This window comes from Nyctibius grandis, chromosome 17 (genome assembly GCF_013368605.1).
Source record: "Nyctibius grandis isolate bNycGra1 chromosome 17, bNycGra1.pri, whole genome shotgun sequence".
Taxonomy (NCBI): Eukaryota; Metazoa; Chordata; class Aves; order Nyctibiiformes; family Nyctibiidae; genus Nyctibius; species Nyctibius grandis.
This window is the reverse complement of record NC_090674.1, coordinates 7,695,260-7,714,565: the sequence shown is the minus strand read 5'-3', so window position 1 is coordinate 7,714,565 and position 19,306 is coordinate 7,695,260. Positions and strand designations below refer to the sequence as shown.

At 46.1% G+C, this 19,306-nt stretch overlaps 1 protein-coding gene across 1 annotated transcript in view; it reads right to left on the bottom strand.

The window, feature by feature from the left end:
- Positions 1-743: 743 nt before the first annotated feature.
- PRDM16 (PR/SET domain 16) overlaps positions 744-19,306 on the bottom strand; it is a 187,451-nt gene continuing 168,888 nt past the window's right edge. The window contains exons 11-18 of the mRNA XM_068415101.1: positions 18,213-18,297; positions 14,051-14,220; positions 13,194-13,271; positions 7,114-7,283; positions 6,138-6,312; positions 5,063-5,293; positions 3,939-4,113; positions 744-1,450 (exon numbers count right to left, since the gene is read on the bottom strand). Of these exons, the coding sequence (XP_068271202.1) occupies positions 1,316-1,450; positions 3,939-4,113; positions 5,063-5,293; positions 6,138-6,312; positions 7,114-7,283; positions 13,194-13,271; positions 14,051-14,220; positions 18,213-18,297 (1,219 nt within the window). The 3' untranslated portion in view covers positions 744-1,315. The remainder of the gene's footprint in view (positions 1,451-3,938; positions 4,114-5,062; positions 5,294-6,137; positions 6,313-7,113; positions 7,284-13,193; positions 13,272-14,050; positions 14,221-18,212; positions 18,298-19,306) is intronic.

Here is a 19,306-nt window from a genome sequence, read left to right as displayed (position 1 = left end):
TATCAGGACAGAAGATGAGACTTCGAAGCGATTTAAAATCACTCATAAATTATCTGCGAGCAATTTCAGAGTCAGAGAGACGATTCGATTCTTAGCTACGTGCTTGAAAAGAGGGCTGTACCCCCGAGGCTGCTGAAGCAAGGAGATTTTAATCTTGCTACTCAAACTGCAGGCCAAATCGCAGCGTGTGATGCATAAGCAACCGTCCAGCACACCAAGAGAACTGCACGAGCCAGAAATTTCTGCCACCAATTCCCAGATACTCTCAGCACCGAAAGGATGTCACTCTAAAAAAAAACGTGGGAGATAAACCAGGAGATGTGCCTGAACTGCCCTCGTTAAGGCGATGCTCGCCCACCACACGCTCTCCCGCACAGCTCCACCTCTCCAGGGAAGGGCTGTACCCCGGGACAAGCCCAAGCACCGCCAGCAGCTCGCTGAGCGTGGCTTCCCCTGAGCCCCTCGGGATGCTCCACGTCCAGGCAGCAGCCTGGGCTCACAGGCACCACCAGAGATGGGGAGCACGCTTGACCTCGCGGCGCAGGCACAGACATGAGGGCACCCAGGGCACGGCCGATGACTCTGAACCACGTTATTTGCACGACACATCGACAGCCCCAACCTCAGCAGCGCTCCAGGCTGAAGGTTTCTCACCCGGGACGCTGCGTAGGGTGTACCAGGACTGCAGGCAACGCGGCCTCATGTTCCAGCAGCTCTGCACTGGGCCAATGTTTTGTTGGGAACAAAGGACAGGACGGTGTTTCTGGGGAAGCGCAGAGCTTCAAATTCATTTGGGGGACAATTAGGTGGGTTGAATTTACCCTTCCCTGGTATAACTCCAGTGACTGTGTCAGAATTGCACCAGGGATAGGTCACACCTGGCTCTCTTTCCTTTTTACTTCACTATTCAGCTGAATTGAAAGGAAATGCTACCGAATGGTTTCAAGCTTCCGTTTACACGCAGGCTTTACTGGCTCAGTGATACTGGTTTGTCATGTTAGAGGGGCCAATATTTCATTGCACTGTTGCAATTCGTGTCTTGCTCACGCTGTTCCTATAGACTGTGAAATCCCAGGGCTGCATCAGGGTTATCCAGTTTCGGAGAGGTCCGTTCTGATAAATTAGAAATTAAAACTCTGGATAGATAAAAATGCAGGACTTGTAGGTCGGGTGTGACAGGTTTCCTTCTCAGCCGAAAGTCCAGACGGCTCCCTGAGGCCCTCTCATCCATCTTCTGCTTGCTAGGATTTTTGCTAGGGTAATTGCAGCACCACCGCCTCCTCGCCTGGGCTCTGGCCAGTGCCTTGTTGACCTCTCAGAGGTGGTTGATGGGGTTAAAGGTCCCCGACTCTGAAGCTGCTCCTGTCATGTCCAACCAAGCTCCCAGAGAGTTCTGGGAGGACGCGTGGAGGGGAGCGTTCTCAGACAGGGACAGCATCATTGCATAAGCCTGGAGGAGAAAAGAGCAACGCAGAGGACACGTGTCAACACGCACACAGGACAGGCACGGCACCACCGAACCGTACAGGAACACGGGCCAGCCAGCACCCTTTGGCCTGGGCTGAGAACCCTGCCAGCAGGATTACATCTACGTCCATGCACTAGGATGACACTCAGCACTCCGACTGCTCAAATCTGCCACGGACTTTATGGGCAGTTGTAGGGTTAGTCAGGAGAGGCCGTCATTGCCATCGGCTTTTATAGGAGCAAATCCATTGTGTGCCTGCTCTGCACGGGGTCACAAACCCACACACTCTAGGCTCTGCTCTCAGGGGGAAGTGGATACAAGCAGAATGCCAACTACTTGGTTTTGGTCTTAAAAGAAGTACACCTACAGACAAGCAAGCGGCTGTAACTCCACGGCCTGACCATCCCAGCTCCCTGCTTGGCATGAGCTCGCTGCTGCCTGTAGAAACCTGCGCCCAGGTATTCAGGAATACAGGCATGAAATGCCCGTTGGCATTACCAGTGTGTTCGTGTGTCCGTATGTTCTTGTCGGGGTTGATTTATTGCTGCAGTGAAATGGTTAAAAGCGTCTGCTGAGAAAAACGCATCGAGACTTCTGTTTTCTCTGTAACAATCTGCTTGCCTCTTTGTAACCTCGATGCTCTCCCTCTTCCAGGACTACTTGTCTCACACACCTTTGTGTCCTTGCACGCCACCACACCAGTGATGTGAAGACTTGGGTAGACCTCACGTACTGTAGGTGAAAGCCCATGTAATTGCCACCCAGTATCTGAAACAGGAGGACATGGTCCCCACCCTCCCCGGTCTAAGTTAGCTGGTGTAATGTACACTCCTACTTTGCAATGAAATTGTGGTCGTGTGAAGGTGTGAAGCCTTCTCCTTCACACCGAGGTCGCACCCACCCACCCACAACCCTTTGCAGGGCAACAGACAACGACCATACGTTATCTGGGACACTGGTACAACGCCTACAGTAGGACCCTGAGTAGTGCAACTGTAACGGTGACAATACTAACCAGTTACCCAACTTCAGCCTCTCCTCTTACAAGCTGAGAGTCAGATCTACTCGCCAAGTCAACACATTGACGTGCTGCAGGTGTGTGCTGGAGGAGGCCCAGCGTTGGAGCGTTACGGACACGCACGACTCTAAAACTGCTGAACAGCCAGCCAGCCACAGAGGAGTGCTGGGCTGCTCACACAAAGGCTGTTTTACTATTACATTTCCTGCACAAGAGATGGTTCCAATTATTTAAGTTACTTATTGTGATTTCAGTGTAACCAATCCTGCATCTCATACGCTATAAAACTGGTCCAAAAACACCTCCCCATCCAAGCACAGGCTACACCTAACAAGGTAGTGCCAATTTCAAAAGAGCAAGCTGTTCCTACACAGTTAGTACATTTGGCGTGTTAGTAACAGGACACACGTTAAGAGTCAGGCAAGTGGCTTGTGTTTAAATTAGTTTCACCCAGAAAAAAACTGTGTCTTATCTTCAAGCAGACCTTCCCCAGCTTCAGTACTAGCAAGAAGGAGGACAAGAATTTCACAAGTTTTGGGTGACGATAAATCAAAAATCATGTTCTGCTCAGCAACTGCTTTAAGGTACTGCTTTGCTGGCCATTTAAAATAGATTTCATGACAAATTCTATTGCTTGAAGGCTAGAAAGGGATCCAAGGCAATAGCTGTGCTCATCCCCTATGAAGGGCTGAGGATGCTCTCTCCAGTCCAGCCCGGTGATGTAACTTCATTGAATGGTTCGTTCATCACAATCCTTTTGTAGGGATCAAGACACGAACTTCATAAAACCAGACCGAGTATTTTGGTTTCATGAAAAAGCAGAAAGCACAAATGGATCTGCCCCACACCGCCAGGTTTTTCTCAAAACTCCAGTAGATGCTGAGATGTCATTCTGAGGTTTTTTGGTGGGTCTGAACTGGTCTAGCTCAGAAGGCAGATCTCCATTTTATGGTTTGCTTTGAGAAATCAGGGAGACAAACGAGGAACTCCTCCAGACTTGCTGGACTGCAAGTCCTGGAAATACTATTGTCTATTTCATCTTTTATGATCAGACCCAAGGATACTTTATCACTGTTTCTGCAGACGAAACCTTCAGTTTCTTAGTCTATACCAACTAAAGACCCATCCCAAAGTATAAATAAATAATAGTCACAAAAACATTTACGCAGACAGATAAAAACAGACAGACGCCTCTATCTATGTAAGCACGTTCCCACAGCACAGGCTAAACAATAAATTGATCTGGTGACCTAAAACTGATGCCCGCTCCCTTTCTCCTCTGTTTCAATACAGTTGCAACAAGACACAGTTCACATGATTCACGCATTAACAGCTGAAATTCCTGCTCACTGGAAGGGGAAAATAAACCTCAGCTAAAGGAGGCCAGCTGCTTGCTACTCCTACGGTACGTGCTGGCGGCAAGCTAGGTAAAATGTGCTGTCATATACCCACCTGGTTTTTAGCCTGCCTGTACAGAGTCTGTTTTATTGTCTCAGAGTCTAAGGTGGAATTAAACACATCTTTAACTTCAAATGCTTCCTCGGCTGCTTTGCGAAGATCCAGCCCCTTCCCAAAATGCGGCATCTGCTCCAAATCTAACAGGCCGGCTTCGTCCTCCTCACCACACCTGTACCAATGACCAGGGGAAGGGGTTGACCTGTTGTTAGCTCATCTCACCGCCCACGTCTAGCCCGAGTGAGTGTCGCTAACCCAGTGCCTGCATGCACATACCACGGGGTCTCACAAGCCACATGCGTGAGCTGACAGACAAACACGGAAACGACACAAGATGCAAGAAGCAAAGAAAAAGTGGAGAGCGTGACTGTGCACAAACAGCGTTAGTGCTACGGGGGTTTGTGGTTCTGCGTGGCTACAATTCGCTGTGCTCTTCTGTGTGGAGGTGTCCAACTGCTGTCCCCTCCGTGAAATGTGACACACTGGATCGATGTCTACAGAACACTGCTGCATTCTGTCTGAGTTGCAATGAAAATAGTGATGGAAGTAAGATCCTACTTTGCATCGTGGGACATTCGTTACAAATACCAGTTGGGAAACTGAGGTAAAAAGCAAGCTAAGCCTATACTACGTGCAACAAACTTTTAATTTTAAAGGTGTCTAGACCTGGCTTGACCTTGGGAAAAACCAAGCCTCACTTTTTTCCCAGAGCTCCGAGAACTCCACTTGAAGTCATTTTGCTACAACTGAAATGGGCAGAGCAGCACAAACCGGATTGTGTACGTATGCCTCTTCCTTTGCCTGACCAGTGTTTTAGGGAGAAGGATGTTATCTGCTCAGCTGTGGTACCCCGAAAATGCTGTTTTCTGTGTTGGACTAACTGTTCTGATACGAACTTCTCAAGCCTGGGATATCCACCTTATCACACATTCTCCTTTCAGTGCACTTTTTCGTGTCCCCCACCATGGTGAAAATGGAATCTCTCAGGTGAATGCTTAAATCAAACTGGAGGCATGATACATGGCTTGAAAAACAAACCCACAGCACTCACAATCTACCACTGACACAGGCTCGGAACTCTGAGCCCCACTGGACTTCTCAAAGGGAATGGCCCACCTCACCTTCGGGTGTGGTCAAAGCTCATGGTGAGCGATGTGGGCTCTTCATCTTCTTCATCCTCAAATGCTCCTCGGCGCTCTGCGGTGGGTGACACCGTTTCATCCTGGGACTTCCCTGTCAGGCTGTCGTCATCTTCCTCTTCCAGTTCTTCATCTTCATCATCCACATCTTCTGTTTTCTCATTTGCTAATCCATGACACTGGGAATTGCCATCGATAGCCTGGATTTCTGGCCTGAAATATTTAGTCAAGAGGGGGAAGAAGAAAGAAAAGAAAAAAAGACAAGACACCAAATGAGTAAGTCAAGCATTTTCACTGTAATGCAGGACTTTGTTCATTTTATGCATATGTAAGGACACAGAGACATATTTATGTACATATACATACTATTTAAACTGCAAGAAAAAGGAAAAACAACATGTTTCAGGCATTTGAAAATCAGACTTCACAGTGTCCTAAGGGGTAATAAGCATGTCAAGTATATACCAACCCAAACGCTTTTCAAACAAGAATTTTGTCTAGTCTGGATTTAAACGATGGTTTTCCATCTCTTAGAATACAACATCTGTGGGACAAGGGGCTTTCCTCCTTCTCTGTACTACTGTATGGGGTGGGATCACCAGTGCTATGGACTTGGAACCCAACAGGATGCCACCAAGTGACGTAAAATAAAATTAACAACTTCACCAGAAATTTTATGTCAGTATGTTCTACACTGCTTACTGCTCTGTACATGGATCACATCATTATGTGGATTTCTCGTACTTACATTTTGGACTTAAACCTTAGTACTGGCATTTAATTTGTGAAAGCAGGACAGCAGCAGGTGAAATACCGCTCAGTCAAAATAAGGCTTGTGATATAGATGGATTTGAAATGAACTAATAGACTAGAAAAGTCCCTTTCTGAAAAGACTTAACCCTGGGCTTAGAGCTTGAAGCTGAATGCACTTTCCTTCCCAACTGTCACATTTCTCTCTTTTGAGCGTTTTAAATCCAGTACTGCAGGACAGAGGCTGACTGGTCTTCCAACCATGTTAACAATACATGTCACCAGATAATTTTATTTGCTTGTCTACCTTTTATCTGCTAAAGTTGATGCTTGATTCATCTCACTATTTGCAATAAAATTTCTTATTTCAGAGAAATATGAATCCTCTTTTTCATCTAAAAGTGCATGGTTGTCTGATTCCGAGTTTGGGGAAGAGGCACTGGTCCCAAGGTGGTTTGTAATGACTCCGGAGTGCTGGCTCACTGAGAGAAACAAGAAAAGAGAACAGGGGAAACAATCAGATCCTGTCAAAGCTATTACTAAGAGGAAAAATAAAGGAGGAATGTTACAGAACAATCCTCTCGCTATATATTAATGATTTAACATTTAAGAGAAACTTCGTGGACCAAAGCTGCCGAAGGAAGCTCATGTTTTCCAGACTTGAACTACAGAGAGCAATACAGATGATATTTAGCATTTATGGATTGTATGTACAATTTAAGAACGACTACCCATTGCACAGCTGTCTGCCTATAACTTTTCCATATTTTTTTTCCTAGGCTGGGATACCACTTAGTCGGTTTCAGCAGAGGAATTTCTTCCTTTGGTTTTTATCTTAAGGCAAAGTCTATTTATCTTCTTGAACTTCACACATACCTACAAATGCATTTCAGGTTAAAAACCCTTGGTGGAGCTTGACAGGTCCACACCAGCCCTGTAGCAGATCTCACAAGGTGAGGTTACGCTCCCTGGACAGAGTCCCCAGGGAGTTGGCATCACCATCGCTATTTTATGGCCTGGAAAAGGGCACGTGTAAGTAACACCTGCCAAGAGCTTGGCAGAGCTCAGTACTGTGCGTGACTGCGTGTGTTACAATTACACACTGTAGTTAAATGTGTCTTTGGCTGCACGAGGAGCTGGCGTTTGGGTTTTGCTACCTAATGATATTCAGCCTTAAGAAACAGTGCTTTCCCTAAAGGCTTCCCAAGGACCAGAGAGACCAGAGCATGGTGTCTGCTCCCTCCAGTGCCCCAGCAGAACCATGCAGCCATGCCCCTTCCCACCTGGAACGTTCTCGTGTTCGTGTTTCTTAAGGTGTCGGTCCAAGTTGGTCTGCTGCCCAAAGCAGCGGTTACACAGGTGACATTTGAATGGCTTCTCCTTGTTATGGATGTTTCGAACGTGCCGCTGGAGGTTGGAGGAAATGCTGAATGACCTGTCACAGTATTTACACCTGAAAAATAGAAGAAAATGCCAAAGAGTGCAACGTGAGGGGAAAAAAAAAGAAAAAGAAAAATCTGACTATCACAAAACCAGAAAATGTTGGTCTATAAATCTTTACTCAGCTGAGGACCCGGGAAACACAAGGCATTAATCATTCCAGACAAATCTGATATTATTGTTACTCAAGGAGCACAAAGAAAGGATTAGGATTAATTAAGAAGTGAGTCGTCCAAACAAATTCAAATTTTAAACAAAATAATTACTTTTCGACACACGAATGTAAAAACAAGAAAGGTGAATTTATTTCTTCCGTCCTTCTCATTTTGCAGGGGAAATAGGTGAAATATGGCTGTGGAGGGAGGAAACAAGAACACAGAAGAAAGAAGGGCAGTTAAACGTATGAAATAGTTGTTAGCCAGCATATCCCTACATGACAGAGTTATCTGGACATACAGAAAACTCCACATTTATTTGTGAAATTCCTTGTGGTACTCAAGATACAGGCAGTGCAGCATGCCTTTAAAGGTAATTACGGTTATTATTATAGTACTATAGCTCCCAAGAAATACCCCGTAGCTTCCAAACAGGACAAGATTTACTCCTGTGCAGTGAATATGATGAAAAAATGTGGAGTGCCAGGAGCCAAGTCAGCATGTCCAGGGCAACTGCTGAGCGAAGAGATGTTCCCTCTTTGAACCAAGCCTCTGCAGGACCTGCAGTAGATGGGTTGGCAGCTTGTTCCAAGCTGCCACCCCCCTCTCTGGATTCAGGTCACCCCAAATAAACCCAAGGCTTTGCTCTGTGAGCTGGGCCTTGGCCTGGGCCAGCGCAGGCAGCCGGAGCACTGCAGAGGGCAGCTTCGAGCCACGAGCAGGAGCTTCAGCTACACAAAATCTAATTCCTCTTCGAATCCGCCCCAATCCCTCCTTAGATCTCCCTTTAAACACGTCATTTGGACCTCCACAAAGCCGCTTTCCTCACGGCTCTGCTTCCAAACCCCACGAGAAGCAGGATCCTGCCTACAGAGCTCTGCAAATCCCGCACACTTACGGGACAAAACACAAACTGCTCTTAAACCCTCGTAACTCCCCAACAAAACCGCCTGCCTCAACAGAACTGCTCCGTGCTCCTCTAACTGCCAGCAGAATTCATCCCACGGAGCTGAGCCACTCCGTGGTACGGCATGAGGACGGTGGTGCGTTCGTGCATGCTTCAGGAAGGCCATGAGCTCGTTATGTGAAGAGGGCACAGAACCCACCTCGTGCCAGTGCCATTCCAGGAGGAAACTGGATTTGCCTTGACACTAAGGACACAGTATTGTTTCCTACAAACACAACAGGTTCAAATGCACCAAGGAGGTGCGAGTGTAAAAAATCTATGTGTGAAAGACACACACAATTTCCAGATGTGCTACAGCTGTGATTTTTATTTGGTCTCTAAAAATAAATTGATATTATTTTTGGAAATAGCAGAGATACATTTATGAAACACTCTCTCTCGCTGAATGTTTATGGATTCCATGTCCACCTCCGAATTTCCTACTGTTAAATCACCAAAAAGAATAAAGTTATTTCAAATAATGAAACTTTATTATGATTAACCTAGGAAGAAAGCAAAATCTGGGTTTAAACCACAGTTTTCTGAGCCTTCAAAAGTTTTTCTTTTTCATTTTTCAAAAAACATGAATTGAACAACTAAAGAAAACAAGACGTTATTTGAACAACAGCAAGAACTAGCACAGTTTATATACATTTATATCGAGTTAAACGTGCACAGATTCCCAGCTCTTACTCTCCTATGTGCCAGCAGCCCATGAACCTGCTTTCAGGAGCTGCCAGGCTCCAGCAGCTTCTACTGTTCAGCACTTCAGAAACCCGAAAGGTCCAAACCAGCCAATCCCCAACAGCCCTGTTATCCACGGGACTTTCACACGCAGCTTTGCCCACCTTAGTTCCACTGGCACCGTATCAGCAGCCCCCTCCCTCCCTCCCTCGTCTCTGCTCACGCCCAGGGTTTTCACTCCCTACCTGTCCCCGCCAGCTCTACGGCCTTCTCAGCGAAACCCTCCTTGACTGGTGTGTGCCCAGTGCCTGGCACAACAGGGCACGGGGCTCGGTGTGCTGCCGTGCTGGCGGCTGCCCGGGTACCCGCGCCGGGTGCCGCCGGCATCACTCACACGAGCAGCCCCAGCGACTTCAAAGGCAGCGCTGCGTGCGTCAGGCAGGACGGGTCTGGCCTCCTCCATGTCCATTTATTTAGATGTTCAGGAAGTCTTTGAAAAGTTTCCTTTGACAGGTCCTCGCTCTAACTATGAGCTATGTGGATCCAGGTTAGGGTACGGAGAAAGGATAAAGAGCTTGTTAAAAAAATAGAAACCAGAGGGGCATTCGAGAGGAGCAATAGCTAACGTCTGAGAGCAAAGGGATGAGGGAGACGTACCGGATTATTTGTGGTCCCAGAGGGGTCGGTACTTGGAGCTCTGCTGGTTTTAATCTAAATAAATGGCCCAAGGCAGAGGAACCAGCTTAAACTCAGGGAAGAGGTGAACACAGAGGCAGGAGAATAAAACTCAGAAGAAGCGGTATTTGCTTTGTAAACACACCGACAAAATGCTAGTAAAGTTTCTTCCTTATCAGTTTAAAGTAACGTACCAATGGGCTAAAAAAATATAAAGTGGGAGTGAGCGACAGCTAGGAAGGAGCCAGAGCTGGAGCTCGGGAGGTCTGGCAATCCTTGGAGCTGGAGGGAACTCGGGTACCTGGTGTAGTGTGACTGGAAGGGGAAAAACAGACAACAAAGCCCAGGAACGAGGAACGAGGAACTGAGCTGATGGCTCCAGGGCTGTGACAGTTTGGTAACACTTCGAATGTGACAGTGAGGCATCTGATAATGGGCTTTGTAAAGTCTCAGCAGCACGACAGCACTTGCAACATTCTACACTTATTTGATGATCAATGTGAGCTGTAAAGACAGAATTGCAGTAACAAAGCGTAGAACACAGGGACAGCTGCTCTTCCTCTGAGCAACTCCTTAATCTCAAGTGCATTTATACCAGGGGTGAATTTAGGCTACATTTTAAAAGAAGAAAATGAGAAAGAAGAGATTTTTATTGAACTATGTGCAATCTTAAATGACATGGTAGACGTCAGCTTTAGTTGTTAGTTTCAGCTTAACGCAGATAACAGGACACGGGGGCCTAAAAGGAAATTAAAGAAAAACAAATTCAAAACAGACGTCAGGAAGCACATCTTTATAGGAGGAATCACAGCCTTACAGGCAATGCTTCGGGGCTGGGTGTAATTCAAGAATCAATTAGATGGCATCCCGGAGGGAACGGACATTTGAAAGAAGAAAATAAAGTCTTGCTGAATCAAACAGCTTTTAGTTGTTCCCAGTCCAGGTTTTATGTAGTTTATGGGATCCTGTGATTCCAGAGAATGAAAACAAAACTAAGCAGCGAGTTCACAACTACAACACACCCTTATGTCCGTGTGCTCCCAGCATAAGGAGCTTCACCAAAAACTGTCTCTTCTGGATTGCTTTGTAAGCTCAGAACGACAACAAAGTCCTGTTTTTCATGACCTGAGTTTCCAGGTAAGCCTGACGGAATTTTACAAGCCCACCTTACTTTGCATTTTTCTGAAAGAAACAGTTAAGTTTGATAGTCCTTTTTACCACTGGGTTCTGAAATACAACTGAATTTTAGATTTGATGTGAAAAGGAAGAGTGAAAAGCAGCGTATCGAATTTCCCTGTACAGCATGTTGTCTTTGAGTCTTCTCAAATCCATGGATTTTTAGCAAGTACGTTACCAGGTATTTCTCACTCTCCAAGAAGCATGTAGCTCTTTCCCTTTACAGAATTAGTTTGCCTCTTCATTGCTCATGTGCTATTAATTCCTACTTTATACATAACTAAACAGACACTTAGGAATAAGTGACATGGTAAAAAACACATCACTTATCAGTGACAATCAGGAATCAAAACCAAAGCACCTTATTTTCTGGCCTGTCTGCTTCTTGATCTACACTTGGACATTTGGTCAGTTCATGTTAGCTTTAAGAACATTTTAATTCATATTTGGGTGAATATATAACACTGACAGAGTCACAAGAAAAAACATTTAAACAATCAAAAGTCATAAGAAAGACATCAGTAAAACACTGAGAAGTCAGCAACCTCCTTTTACCTGCACAAAGCTGGTACTTAAAAAACAAGCTTTCAAAACAATTATTGCTGCGAAAGTTGGAAACCTCAGTTCTCTGAGAGCGAAAGAAAATCAATGACAATTAAGCTCTTCTGTAAACGTTGCCCTGACTCTCAGGAGTGCCATTATAATGCAACGTTGTCCAGAAGTCAAACCTCTATTACAAAAAAAACACACAGGCCATTTTCTGGGAGAAGACCAGATCAAATAAATCTTTATTTTCCTAACCTTTGTGAAGTTGCAAGTCTCCTTTTTTGGAAGAAAACTGAACTAACAACCTCTGAATAATCGGGAGCAAGCATTTAGGCAGACAGGGGTGTATGGTGAATACACAGCATTCATTCAAGGCATATCAAATAACGCAACTGAAAAAAATCAGAACGGGGAATGGTTCCAAAATATATGTCTGCCTCGGAGAGGCTTTTTTTTATTTTTAATTTACCTAATGTCTACACTCAAAATTCTGTATGACTCTGTATGGAAAAAAAATGTGACTCTGTACGTACCAGGGATCACAATGTGGGAGAGAGTAGCTTCTTAAGTTAAACTAAGCATAAAAATGTGATGTATTTGACCACATGGCCTTTTGCTGCTCATAAATTTGTTTGTGTTTCTCTTTATATAATATCTATTACATTAGGTTTGTTGTGAACGTATGACTGTGTAGGGAAATACCATAATATTAGCTACCAAAAATGAAACTGAATTGTTACTATTGTTTGACAACGCACAGAACACTTACTCACGTTATGGAAAACACAATGCTTGATTTCCAGCGAGCTCTCAATTCATCAGTCATTCCGTTTTGCTCATATATGTACCTATTCTAACAAAAAATCAACCAAAGCATATTTTTTGCCAAAGTTTTTTTGACACTGATGCAAAACACTAGAGGAAAACACTGAGGGGGGAAAATTCCCACTTGGTCTTCCATGAGAAATGTTCCTTCATATACCTACATACACACACTTACATATATTTTCTTGTGAGTTTTATTCAAATTTAAAACACCCACTTGAAGAGGCGTCCCTGTAGGAGAAGCAGCGCCTGCGTGTGCCCAGGCTGGCACGCCAGAGGGGATGGGCAGCGTTGCAACGTGCCCTTTTGCATGGACACAGTGCAAACTGAAGTATAAAAATCTGATCACCTTGTCCCAAACTAGTAGAAAATAGTAGTTCAGCCTTTTACCTTAGACACCCAGCTGAAGACGTGGAACAGTGCATGAATTTCCCCGCAGGACACCCCCTAACTTAGATTTTAAAGCAGATACACTACAGGGCTTTTCTTTTCTCTTCTTTTTTGATCCACTACTCCAGGCACCCCTGACATGCATTAGGAAAAGAAAAAAAAAATCTAGCTAGACCCAGCAGTTAACTTATTGGCAAGGCCTTCAAACCAGCCCAGTTTTCAGAGACATTCAGCACCTTCAGCTGTCCTTGAGATGAATGGTTAATGTGAGTGTTAAACAACACTGCAAATCAGACCACTCATTTGCCAGCATACATCTAAATATAAGTTAAGTGTCTATCTTCAAGCTGCCAAGCCTGATTATTTTTGGCTGGCACACATAATATACAACCCTATGAATCGCTGTATGTAATGCCACAGGACTGCGGTATTATGTTGGCACAGCTTTACAGAAAGGAGAAAAAATAACACAGCGGTGAAGGAGGAGTGTGTGGGGAAAGGGGTTTTATCTGGGGGACAACATCACCTGTATGGCTGTTCTCCAGTGTGTGTCCGCAGATGCCTTGTCAGGTTTGCTGAGCGTGGGAAGATCTTACCACAGTACCTAGAGACAGCGAAAGCCAAAGTCACCATCAGTGCATGAACGTCCTGCCACGCCACATCGCTTACAAACACTGTGCCACCAGCCACCATCGGCCTCACTCACGGGCTCATGAGCCCATAGCTTTTGTGGCAAAGTTGAACATGAGAGATACATCAAATGAAACATCCACCCACTTACTGCACCCAAGAAAAACGCAGTGGGAGCCACCACAAGAACCCCAGCAGTCGCAGGTAAAACTGTATAAGCAGATGCAGGTTTTTATCTGCTCCAATACGAGCTTTTAGAGCTGCAAGGGATAGGCAAGTACTTCTGTAGGTGCAATTGTGTTTGAAAAAGCGGTTGACCGTGTGCCATTTTTAAAATTGCATTACTTTGCCTAGCTGAGACTGGACACAGCTGAGACTGCACTCGCATTGGAAACTGTGGCATTTGCTACCACACGCAAGAGACTTGGCTTGGAGAATTCGGTTTGCTTGAGAATCTCCAGATCCGCTCTCAAAGTTATTAAAAATTACAAAGAAAATAGAAGATGCTGATTTTCTACCAGACAAAACAAGCTATTTCAGAGGGAATTAGTCATCAGAATGCTCTGTTCTAATTCTGCTGCTTCTTGTTTTTCCTCCCACCCCTGCCAAGACAGTGAAGATGTCCATGTGAAGTTGCCCTGTTGCACGCTGGTGCCTGATGCAGCCCCCAGCCGGGGTGGGGTGGCATCCTCCCAGGGCTGCCTCACCTCGCTGGGGTACGGCCTCGCGTCTGCGCGGTGCCCAGGCCCTTACCTGCAGGTGTAACGCTCCTTGCCCTTGCGCAGGATGGGATCCGATAGCGTGGGCGGGGGAGATCGGAAGTTGAAGGGGTGGTGTGGAAGGGGCTGCAGGGAAGTGCCAGTGTCTGCCTTCATGGCTGCAAAACTCTCCAGTTTCTCCGTCATTGTTTCTATGGCTGACATCTACAAGGACAAGGCAAGACCTCACGTCATAAAATCCACAGGAAGAACAATATCTGATGCATAAAACATGTCTCTTAGCCCTAGTATGCTGGTCAAAGCCTGTTGCTGATGTTTGCTCCGACACTCAGCTGTACAGCCTGACCCGGAGCCACTGAACCCAGCCAGGAAAGAGAGAAATAGTGTATCGAGCTCAGAGGAATCAGAAAAGCTCCAACTGGCAAAGCCACGCAGTCAGCAATAGATCTCAGAAATCAGGCACTTGTGTTTACCTCCTGTGATGTGCATGTGCTTACTTTCAGCATTTCAGATTAAAAATTATCTCAGAATACGCTTGGCTTCCCTTTTCCCAGGGATGACACTGAAATTAAGCACCATGGTCAACTGCTGGATGTAGAACTCAGCGTCCAAACCCTCCTCTCAAACTCAGAACAAAGTCCTGGAAAGCAACGGGAGGTTTGACTTGTACAGCACCCGCTGCCCTCGCACGGGCTCGGAGGGACAGCAGGAGGGAGCTGCGGGCAGGTGAGCCCAGGTTAGAGAAGTTTTGGGCAGGAAGCAGAAGAATCCTGGCCAAAGCGGAGCGGGATGGAGCACAGGGGAGTGTGTGAGCGCTGGTGAGGGAGCCGAGGCAGAGGAGAGGCTGAGGCTGGAGGGGCGAAGAGGAGGAGTTAAGATCAGACTCAGGATGGAGTGGGTCCACAGAGAGCTTGCCTAGCGAAGAGGCCAACATTTTAATTGCATGTAAGAAAGGTTCAGAAGCCAGTAAAGGTGATGGAAGGATGGGTGGGAGATGGCTGAGCTTCCTGGAGTGAATTCCAGCCAAAACACTCTACGTGAGCCGTGGCTGGATGAGTTACGGCTAGGAGGACCACAACCTGCCCACGGACAGCCTGTTCGATGGGGATGGCAGGCAAACAGGCCTAGGGATGCGACGCTGCATCAAACGCTTCTGGGTGCCTTTATCAGCTTTAGTTTGTATGTCTCAGCAATGGCCATGCTCTCACTGGATTAAATCCCTCACCAGACAGAGCAAGAAAGGGAAAAACCTGGAGATACAGGACAAGGGGAAAGCAAAAAGGAAAGAAAAAGGTCGGCCTGTGTGCAAGGAAAAAGGGTACACACAAAAATCCTACCTAAAGAAAATCACTTTTACTTTCATTAGAGCAAAACAGGAAACCCAAATCCAAGAGAGAAATGTAACTCAGAGGACTACGCTGACATCCCCAACGGTCAGTTTTATGCACTCTTGAGAGCACTTTCAAGATACCAAGCAGAAAACACGGATAAAACAAACACGGCAGCAATAAAGCTGCCTCCTCCCTGCAGCTGACATCACGGGGGAGAAGGGAGCGCGGGGGGAGCGGGAGCCCGAGGGCCGGGGGACAGCGAGCAGCGGAAGGCAGTAGGAAGCCATAGATCAAAACTCGATGCTCTATTGTACAGGAAGGGCTGACCTTTTGCACGTTTACACTTTATTAAACTGGGCTCGGGGCAGGGGAAAGAGAGCCAAGATATTGTTTAAAATGTATGACTACAAAAAAAAGTTGTCTTAATCACCGAAGAATACATTGTGGAAGGCTGACAACCATTCATAAGCTGTAAAAAAGAGGAGTAGTAAAACCCATTTCCCGATAATAGATCCACGGCCCCTTAGTTGGAGGCTCCCAGCCCATGATAAATAGTAAGTAATACTTAGCGCCAGCCACTTGAAAAGGTTACTTGATCATTTACAGCAAAAGCTCTGCCCCAGCTGCCAGTCATGTAACAAAACCATCACGTTAAAATGCTATGCGGATCTTTCAGAGCTGTGCCACTCAGCCCTTCGCTGGAGTACCTGGAGATCTCTTTTGTTGTGCCCTGTTCTTTAGGCACTTAGTCAGAGATGTTTGCTGCCTTGATAGCCCTAGGCTTATTTTAAAATTCTAAACGCCGGCCACAGCCTCTCCAGTGGTAAAGGCACTTTGCTATTTAGGGAACAACTGCTTGGTTATAATAAAAAAGAAGGGGAGAAGAAAAGAAACTTAACAGGTGAGAAAAGGTTTTCCATTAAGTTATCAAAAAGTTACACCATTTATTTATGTTGTCCAGAGTTTCGTTTAAAACAGACAACGTAAGATTAACTCCCATCACAGCAGAGAAACTACTGTCAATGGCTGGCTAAGAAATACAAGTTGCCTGAAATTCATTTTGAGAGAGGAAACATCTCCTGAACGCTCAGTCTTTATCACGTCTTTTGGCTTAATCACATCCCACCCAGGGCCCCCTGCGAGAGCTGGGGAATTATTCACCGAAGAAAAGGCTGAGACCAGACCCGGGTTTAGAGCGCGAGGAACACACGTAGAGCGTGTCTCTAATTGACCGGGCATATGAACGTTGGTCCTAACGAAGACGACAGCAGCAGGAGCCCCTGGAAAACACGATTTCTTAGGAAAAGATCCAGGATAATACCTGGTGATCTGGTGATAAAAATCTCACACATTCTTGAACAAATGACCTGTCTTCGCTCATTGTATTTGAAATATCAGATTATCCCACAGCATGGGAACAGCAGCTCTACAGATCAAGTGATCTTCACACAGCAACCCGCTTTATTAAAAATCGGTCATCAGGAAGTTTCGGGCTCGAGTGATTGTAAATTTTAGGCTACTCTGTGTGATAAGCCATTAGAGATAACCAGACCTTCCACATCTTTTCACTGCCATGGGAAGAGGACGTGGCCAGGATTTCAGGAACAATGTTAACAACCTTCCACCCAATGCCTGCTCCTACTCCGGGTCTGGACGTTTCTCATCGTCTTGTTGGGTTGCTTTGCCACACTAGCTCCTCCCTGCTATCAGATTCTTTACAGGCAGTTATCCCCACTATTCTAACTCACACAAACACAGGATGTTCCTGGCCAGCCTGTCACCATTATCCAGCCTGTATGAAGGAAAAATCAGGGGAAGTTATTAACCAAACTCTGAGGCTGATGCGAAACAATGAGGGAACTAAGTTTAGCTGTGAAAGCAACCAGGATCCAGCTTTCACAAACCTGCAAGTTATTTATCTAAGGTGGGAAACATTATCAGAAGAGAACAATGCATGCGAATATAAAGGAGAGTACAATAAGGACCACAGAGCTCAGCTCCCAGCATGTGCTCGCAGCAGGAGAGAGGGGGGATAGCTGGCGACTGGAGAGGATGTCGGGCAGAACTCGCTGCATTATCGTTGTGGAGGGAGGAATCCTGAGGGCAAAGAGTAACATCGCTTCTTGGAGAGCTGAGCTGAAAAGGGGGTTTGCAAACTGGGGTTGCAAATAGTCTTGGTTGCACTGGCCTTGGTGGTGCCTTTCCAATACCCTGAGGTGAAGGCCTGGGACAGCTGCACTGTGGCTGATGGGCCACAGCATTCCCCGTCCACTGGCGAATGGGAAAGCTGGCCAGCAGCGATTCCCACTGCTCTGCAGCGACTCAGACCTGAGGGAGATGCAGAGGGAGCAAACACCCGTGAGCTGTCAGAACAGAGACTAGAGCAGCTGTGCAGGAAGGAGAGCATGCAAGTTCTCCCATCACCTTTTGGAGCAGGCAGAACCCAACCCTGGCTCTCCACTGCCCTGCGCTTTCTAGATGATGTAAGGGAACATCAGGCAGGTACAAAATGCTACTGCCTGGACAGTCCTCCTCCACTTTGCACTGCTACACCAGGTGTTCCCCACGGAGAAATGATGCAGGCATTCTGGGCTGTGAAAGGGGAGTTTGGCCGACCATATGAGTTGTCCAGACCTCATCCCTGTTCTTCTGCTAATGCAAAAGAAACAGCAAGGCATAACCACCCTCATCCTCAAACCAGGTGCAAAATTAAAAGTATCCAAAAGTAACTGGTGGAAAATAGTGGAGTTTCCAGTCAGGCCCTCGGATGAGAAAGAGTCTGACCCAAGTGACCTGTCTGTACCAGCTCCATCTCAGACTTCTTGGCATTCAATCAACACCGCATTGTAACGTCACGGCTTTTACCTGGGGGTGAAACAGCAGCGGGGAGGGTCGCAGGTATTTCTCCTTTAGGGCACCCACGGGGTCTGTCACCTTCCGCTTCTCCACCCTGCTGGACAACAACACAGAGGGTTACATACCTCACAGGGCTGCAGGCAGCAAAGAAACAGCCAAACCGTTTGCAGAGGTGTTTAAATTACATCTAGGAGGCTGTTCTCCTGTTGACACAAACGTCTGTCTTCTACTGGATGCTACAAACGATGACCCACAGGTTACCCCGCAAACAGCACCCGGAACGATACGAAAACGGAGCCCCTCCTTTGGGCAACATTTTTTTAGCCATCAGATTGATGACTAAGAAAACATGTTGATCTTTCTATGTGAGAACTAATGCCTCTGCTAGAGTGGTTTATAAGCCTCTGCTGCTGTGAAGTGTCATGAAAACACCTACATTTACAGCAAAAGCAATGCTGAAGTGGGAGAAGCTCTAGAGTCCACAGCAGGCAGGCAGCCACCGCACGGAAAAAATCTGCCTTTGAGAGTTTGTCTTTATCTTAAGAGTTAACACCGGGCCAGCCTTTGCAGCCCCAAGTGTGCTGAAATCATTAGGTGTTTCATATTTATTTCCTCCCTTGCAGCTGAGATATAACTTGCATTGAGGTTCTCTGCCAAGCATATGTGGACAACAATTTAACAAGTTAGGAACTGGTGGGAGATTTCCAAAGTGACTCAGGAACCCGAGTTCTTCTGCCGTCGCTTTGGTCCACTCAAAACATTCCATGCTTAAGCACCTGACTATGCAGAAAGGATCCTGAAGTTAGGCTCCTGTCTTTGAAAATACTGGCTTTGCTTTCACAAAATATTTTACTTGCAGGGAAACCGTGGCGTGGAATCACCAGAAAGAGAAACTGAAATGTCCTCTATGGGAAAAAAGTGTTATGAAAGTAATTCCAATAGACGCAGCTGCATCTTTACATTACTGGAATAGAGTCCACTCAGCTACACCAGCAGAAATCCAATAGTAAGAGTAATTTTAACTACATTCGTCCAGCATAAATGAGAGCAAATTATTTTGCTGCATCTCAGCTGATAGTGTGTGGATCAAATTACCAAAGAGT